This window comes from Chiloscyllium plagiosum, chromosome 2 (assembly GCF_004010195.1).
Source record: "Chiloscyllium plagiosum isolate BGI_BamShark_2017 chromosome 2, ASM401019v2, whole genome shotgun sequence".
Lineage (NCBI taxonomy): Eukaryota > Metazoa > Chordata > Chondrichthyes > Orectolobiformes > Hemiscylliidae > Chiloscyllium > Chiloscyllium plagiosum.
Window position 1 is genome coordinate 104,003,344 of NC_057711.1, and position 7,654 is coordinate 104,010,997.

General features: G+C 43.5%; 1 protein-coding gene across 1 annotated transcript in view; it reads left to right on the top strand.

The window, feature by feature from the left end:
- Positions 1-7,654, top strand: part of dnah6 (dynein, axonemal, heavy chain 6) — a 341,236-nt gene that overhangs the window by 21,476 nt on the left and 312,106 nt on the right. The window contains exon 2 of the mRNA XM_043705917.1: positions 5,387-5,391. Coding sequence (XP_043561852.1) covers positions 5,387-5,391 — 5 coding nt within the window. The remainder of the gene's footprint in view (positions 1-5,386; positions 5,392-7,654) is intronic.

Here is a 7,654-nt window from a genome sequence, read left to right on the forward strand (position 1 = left end):
TTGACCTCTTTCCACCTATCACATTTCCAACGCCCCTCCTCCAAGTCCCTCCTCCCTACCTTTTATCTTCTCCTGCTGAACACTCTCTGCTCATTCCTGAAGAAGGGCCTGTGCCCGAAACGTCGAATCTCCTGTTCCCTGGATGCTGCCTGACCTGCTGCGCTGTTCCAGCAATAAAGTTTCAACTCTTAAAGATAGAACCCCAAGATGAAAATGGAGACCATGGCAAATTAATGCAGAGGAGAAGAGGGCAGAAATGCACCAGATTGTGTTGCCAGTAGCATACAGACAGGAAGTGTTACGGGTAGCACATGAACTACTAGTAAGAGGTCACCTAGGTGTAAGGAAGACTCAGGCTAAAAAGGTACAGAAGCATTTCCATTGGCCTGGAATGCATAAGGACTTGGTTAACTTTTGCTGTACATGTCATACATGCCAAATGGTGGGTAGGCCACAGGCAAGTAATAAAATCAGCACCTTTGTTGCCAATTCCCTTATTTGAAGAACCGTTCACGCGGGTTATGATTGATTGTGTAGGTGCCATTCCTAAAACAAAAAGTGGGAACCAGTACTTGCTAACCATAGCTTGTAGAGTTAAAGAATAAATTGGTATTTTTTTCTCTTTAAGTAGTGGAATTTGGGAATTCTCTGTTACTCATACTTTAACAGATTCCGAGGTGAAGTGAGCTTTTCTGGGTGTTTGGTTTAATTATTAGAAGTGTTCACCTCCGTGTCATAACAGTAACCTTCATGCCATGGTACAAGCATGGACAGGTGGTTTTTAATTTATCATAGATATAAGCACTTGGGTGGTGCTCACTTGTTATTTTTAAATCTGCTGACAGATCTGGCAATCTTTCCATCTCCAGAAACATCCACTGGAGACCGAATCGGACCTGATGATGACCAAGACCTTCCCCGAGTACTCATCACAGTGACACCGAAGTTACCAGCCACTTACCAGCTTCTCGAAGTTGATGCCTGACCCCGACATCAATCGACAACCCGACTCTGTGGAGTGGACCTGACGTGGAATTGATGCCCTGTGTGACTTCGTGCAGACCTGACAGCGAAGCCCAACCAGGCTGAGAACAAGCCCTTCTGGAGCTCCTAAGTCCACAACCAGTTTCCATACCCCATCAGAAACACCCACTTACCTTCCAGAACAGCAGACCATCCACGCTGACTCCTGGACTTGACCAGAAGCAGTCACTTACCCAGGAACTATGGAAGATGCCTGAAACCACCCAGTTTCAAGACCTCCCTCCTCAGCATACTCCTGAAGCTATTGAAAACAAGCTGGACAAACTTAAAGCTACACTCACTGACCAAAGAGAATTGAGAGACTGCTGTGTGCTCCATTACAAAAACATGGCATAATCCTGTGAGCTGACCATGCCTTTCAACCGGAGGGCTTGTCAATCCACTGGATGGACCACACAGCATCCTCAGGCAAGGAAAACGGCAGATGGCATCTTCTGCCATCTGCACCACATGGTGCTCAGGCATTATGAACCTGGCGAGTTACTGCTCACCCAAATCAAAAATGTGAAGTATCATTCCTACTACATGCACGGGAATTGACTTCTTTCCTGACAGCAATTGACATCCCACCCAATGTGGAAATGAAGTGCGCACTTGATGAAATATACATCACCACAAATAGCCTTGAGACAGAATAGCCAGAGTCCTTGTTCAGGCAGGCCAGCGAAATTGATCAGGCCAACCTCAAGGAAGTGCAACCAAGACACGGCCAACAGGTCTCCTGTCCCACCAGGGCATGAAAACGTGAGTGACCAGATGTCTAACAAATGCCGACACAGCTTCCCAACTGTTTTCTCCTAACTCCCTGGACTGGCTATGACCTACTCACAGTTCTGCAGAGCTATGGATTATTTCCAGAACCTGACTGCCATGGGTGGCCATCTGACTCTGCTTATGCCACTGGATTAATATTGGAGACTGCTCTTGACTAACCTATTCTGAAAGAGGGATGACCTCCTGGATTGAGGATTGAGGAGTTTGAGACATAGCTTCCGGCATGTGCAAACTGCTTTGTATATATTATATTTATATTTTATATACACATACATATATATATATCACACACACAGGTCAAAGCTTTGCTGAGTTTCATTTTGAATGACCTGAAGTATCTGAAGGCTGAGGTCCTGGTCTGCTAAGTTGGCATGTTAAAGTTTTAGGTTTTCAAATGAACAGCAAGATGATATCAAAAGAGCAAACAAATAGCAGATAGATGCATTACACTGGACTCTGTAGTTCCCATTATTGGTCCCAGTATTTACATTTGACAGCAGTCTTTCACTTTTCATCTTGAATTTAGGTTTGACTCTCATGACGTATTTGTTTATTTTTTTGATTTCACTCTATTTCATCGAAGTGATCTTCAGTCAATCAGATTTCAATCCTACTCCATCCAGAAGTGAGGAGCATGCTTGATGAAATGTACACCACCACAAATAGCCTTGAGAAGGAATACCCTGAATCCTTGTTCATCAGAGCTAGTGACTTCAACCAGGTCAACTGCAACAGTGTGCTACCAAGATAACATCAATACATCTTCTATACCACCAGAGGCACAAACACCCTCGGACAACAGTCAAAGACATCAACCATTCCAAGCCTCACCTACACTTTTTGTAAAACAAACCATAAGACTGTGCTCCTTCTCCTGGCTTACAAGCAGAAATGTGAACATCATCTCCAACTCCCAGATTGCCTCGATCAACTACAATTCTCTTACAGTCTCAATAGGTGCATGGCAGATGCCACCTGCCTGGCTTCACAATTATTCTTGGAACATCGGGATAACAAGGCCATCTATGTCAGACCTCTATTTATTGATTTTTGCTTTGCCCTCGACATTATAATTCCAACCAAACTCATCTCCAAACTTCGACACTCAGCATTCCATACTGCAATCAGTAAGGAAAGACATCAATACCTCCTCCACAATAATCCTCAACACCGATGTCCTGCAAGGCTGCAAACTTACCCAGTTACTGCTACTCCTGAAATATTCATTACTCTGTGGCCAAAATAAGTCTAACTCGTTTTACAAATTTGCTGATGACCATAGTGAGTTGTATCTCAAACAAGGAGGCACAGTACAGGAAAGAGATAGAGAGCTTTGTGGCATGCTGTAAAGACAATCTCTGCATCAATGTCAGCAAATTGAAAGAGTTGGTCATCGAGTTCAGGAAGGGGAATGAAGGGCAAGGCCTGTTGGATTTCAAATGGTGCTATGGTGGAGGTGGTCAAGAGTTTCAACAATCTATCCTGGTTCATCCACACCGACGCTACAATCAAGGAAGCGCACCAACACCTCAACTTCCTCAGAGGCTAAGGAAATTCGGCATATCCATAATGACTCTGACCAATTTTTATACGTGCATTATGTAAAGCTTCTTATCCAGCTGCATCACACCTTGCAATAACAACTGCTCTGGCCAAGACTGCAAGAAATTACAGAGAGATGTGAACTCAGCCCAGTCCATCATGAAAAACTACTCTTCCTTCCATTTACTCTGCTTAACGTTTCCCTCTGCTTGGGGAAAGCAGCTAACATCATTGAAAACCACTCCTATTCTGGTTACACTTTCTCCTACACTCTTCAATCTTGTAGACAAACCGTACCCACTACTAAGACTTCAGCTTCATCTGGGCTGATGCCCTCAGCCCCTTCCATTTACTCTGTCTAACATTTCCCCCTGCTTATTGGTTACTTCTTCAAGGGCAGTTAAATAGAGGAGAATTTAAGCCACCTAAAACAGTGAGGGTGAGGAACAAAAGAGGGAATCGAATTAACAAGGGCAGGCTATGCCTCAGAAGCAGCCATGGTCAACACCCTTAATATTGGAGAAATCAACTCCCAAGTTCAAGACTCTCACCAGAAATTGCATAAAATCATAAGTGGCAGTTATCAGCAACATTATAAAAATTAGACAGTTGGGTCAGCAATTACCCCAAGTAATCCAGAACACAATCAAACTTGTGAAATCCCTCCAGAATATGTCCCCTGTCCATGTTACCTTCACATGTAACCACAGAAAATGAAAGCCTCCTCCTCTCTGCTTCCCATCCATGGGGCTAAATAGTCTTTCTCGCTGAAGTGGCATTTCACCTCCACTTCCTCCAATGTAGTCTATTGCATTCACTGTATCCAAAGTTGCCTACTTTACACTGGAGAAACCAAATGCAGCCGGAATGACAGCTTTGCAGAATACCACCCATCTGTGCACAGACATGACCCTGACCTGCCTGTAGGTGGCCATGCTGCTCACAAGCTGACCTGCCTGTTCTTGGCATGCTGCAGTGCTACAGCACATCACAGCGCAAAATGTAGGAACAGCTCATCTTCAGACTCGGCAGTTGACAATTTTTGGACTTAATGTGGAGTTGAACACATTAAGATTGTGCATTCCGTCCCACTTCTACCCTATCTTTCAGCTTCACTTGTTGTATTTTCTGTCACCGTGTCCTCTCTCCCCTACCCCAACTCCAGTTCTGTTCTTTCCAGTTTGGCAGTTAGACATGCGGTTGTTCTGCCATTCGCACATTCCAATCACTTAATCTGCACGATCAGCACCCTTTCGCCCCCAGCACTCCACACCCCTACTCTTGCATAAATTCTACCCCCAAACTGCATGATAGCTCTGACGAGGAGTCACCTGATCTTAAAACATTAGCTTGTTCTCTCCATGGATGCTGCCTGAGCCACTGTGATTTTCAACATTTTTGTTTACAGTACAGATTCCAACATCTGCATTAATTTGCTACACCCTGTTTAGAGTACTACCAGTCCGCTTGTAGATTATGTATCAAATACTTCTCAAAAGCCTGCACAGGGCCAAAGCATGCCGTACATATACAGAGGAACCTTGGTTACTCGAACCACATGGGCAGGCACAATTTTGTTTGGATAATTGATTTTTCGGAGAATCAATTTTACCTTAAACAAGGGAAGCCATGCTGATCTGATGCTGTGCTCTACCGGAGAATTTATTTAAATCTATCATTTTAATGTATTGAGCACAAGAGAACACAGATTTCACATGATGAACAAAATACTGATAACATGAGGAAACTTTTTAAAAGTTTGGCAAGGAGTGGTGAAGACAGCATTACACAGGGTCCTGAACAGTTTCTCTGATCACAACAGCATTTGTTAGTTTCCGGGAACAGCCTCGGCCTGTTTTTTTAAGGAACGGCCCGACAAAGTGACAGGAACACTTGTACAGTAATGATAAATACCTACTTTTGCAAAAGGGCTGTGTAACAACCTTTACCTAAACATTATCCAGTTGCTGACACTTGAGCTGCTTCTGTTTCTTCGTATTTGCCAGTGTTTTCACATGTTTTTCAGGACAGGTAAGTCGAATACACTTACCTCTTTGATGTAATGTTTTTGTGGGACCTTGGAGATCTTCTTTGGATCATCCGAAATTCGGAAAATCGATATTCAGATAACCGAGGTTCCACTGTACAGGCTGGTTATTTACCATGGTCAGCGCAAGCCTGTCGCAACTGTAGGCAGAAAGAGTACCTGACCTGGTGTCAGATATATAGCTAAGGAAATGCACTTGACATTTATTGGTCCAGTGTTTAAATCTGATCGCAGTCTTTCACTTTTCATGTTGAATTTAGGTTTGACTCTCATGGTGTTTTCATTTATCTTCTGGATTTGACCGTATTTTGTCTTAGTCAGCTTGAGGAATCAATCCAATTTGCATCCTACTCTGTGTGGAACTGAAGAGCGCATTTGAAGAATTATACACCGCGACAAATACAATTGAAAATGAATACCCTGAGACATTGTTCATCAGAGCCAGTGACTTCAAACAAGCCAATCTCAAGAGTGTGCACCCAAGATACGATCAATATACTCCTGTTCCAAAGGAAGCCCAAACATCCTCGACTGTTGCTGAGCAGCAAAATACATCTCCTGCTCCATTTCCTACTTACCTCTTGATAAATCGGACCACAAGACTGTGCTCCTTCACCTAGCTTACAAGCAAATACTGAAGCATGAACATTATGCCCAGCATCCCAGATTGCCTTGATCAACTACAATTCGCCCACCATCGCAATACATCCACAGCACACTCAAGCTGCCTGGCCTTACACACATCTTTGAAACATCTGGATAACAAGGGTACCTCCATCAGAATCATTATTATTGACTTTAATTCCACTGCCTAAACCATAATTCCAAGCAAACGCAGCTCCAACCTCATGCCTCATCTACATTGCAATCACTAAGGATAGGTAATAGGCAACAACACCTCTTCCATAATAATCATCGACACTTGTGACCAACAAGGCTACATAGTCACCCCTTACTGTAATCCTTATCATACCCACAACTGCATGGCCACATTCAGCTCTAGCATAATTGACAAATTTGTTGATGATGCCACCATACTGCATTGGATTTCAAACAACAACAAAGTACAGGAAAAAGACAGAGACTTTAGTGGCATGCTGTAAACACACCAATCTCTCCCTGAATGTCAGCAAACCAAAGGAGCTGGTCATCAACTTCAGGAAACAGAGTAGAGGATATGTCCCTGTCTGATTCACTGGTGCTGAGGTGGAAGTAGTCGAGAGGTTCATGTTCCGAAAAGGAAATATCACCAATAATCTGTCCTGGTCTATCCACACTGACACTACTGACGGGAAAGTGCACCAATGTCTCTACTTCCACTGAAGGCTAAGAAAATTCAGCATGTCTGCAATGACTTTTACCAATTTGTAAAGATGCACCTTAGAAAGCATCCTCTCCAGAGTTGTGAACTGAGGCCAGTCCATCATGAAAACTAGCCGTCCCTCCATTGACTCCATCTACTCCTCCTACATTGTCAGGAAAGCAGCCAAAAAAATCAATCACCCTAATGACCCCAATTATACTTTCTTCCTCCCTCTTCTGGTTGCAAAAGTTTGAAAACACATATGAACAGTTTCTAGAACTGCTCTGTGACTGCTGTTTTCAGACTTATGAATGGACTTTTCATTTCTTAAAGTTGATCTTTCCATGTACCTTCTCTGTAGCTATTGCACTATATTCTGTATGTTTTCCATGACCCTGATGTGCTTCTGCAAGTTATGAATTGTCCGGACAAAATGCAAAACGACATATTTCATTGTATCTCAGTACATCTGAGAATAAATAATCAAATCATTCAAAATCCCCAGGCACGGGGCAACTACATTTACTCTCTGAAGAAAGTCCAGGAATTCAGTAAATATTATGAGTGAACATGGATATCACTGAGCAATTTAATCAACCAATGTAATCATTATGAACAATACTAAAGGCAGAATTGATTTATCCCCGTCTTACCAAGGGGAAGATCATTGGGTTTGCCCAGAGGAGACAATAATATATTTCCCACCCCTCCCCTATCAGTTTTCCGAAAAGACCACTCCCTCCGTGACTCCCTCATCAGGTCCATACCCCCATCAACCCAATCTCCACTCCCGGCACCTTCCCTGCAACCGCAAAAAATGCAATACTTGCACCCACACCTCCCCCCTCACTTCCCTCCAAGGCCCCAAGGGATTCTTCCATATGCACCACAAATTCACCTGCACCTCCACACACATCATTTACTGCATCCGCTGCACCCGATGT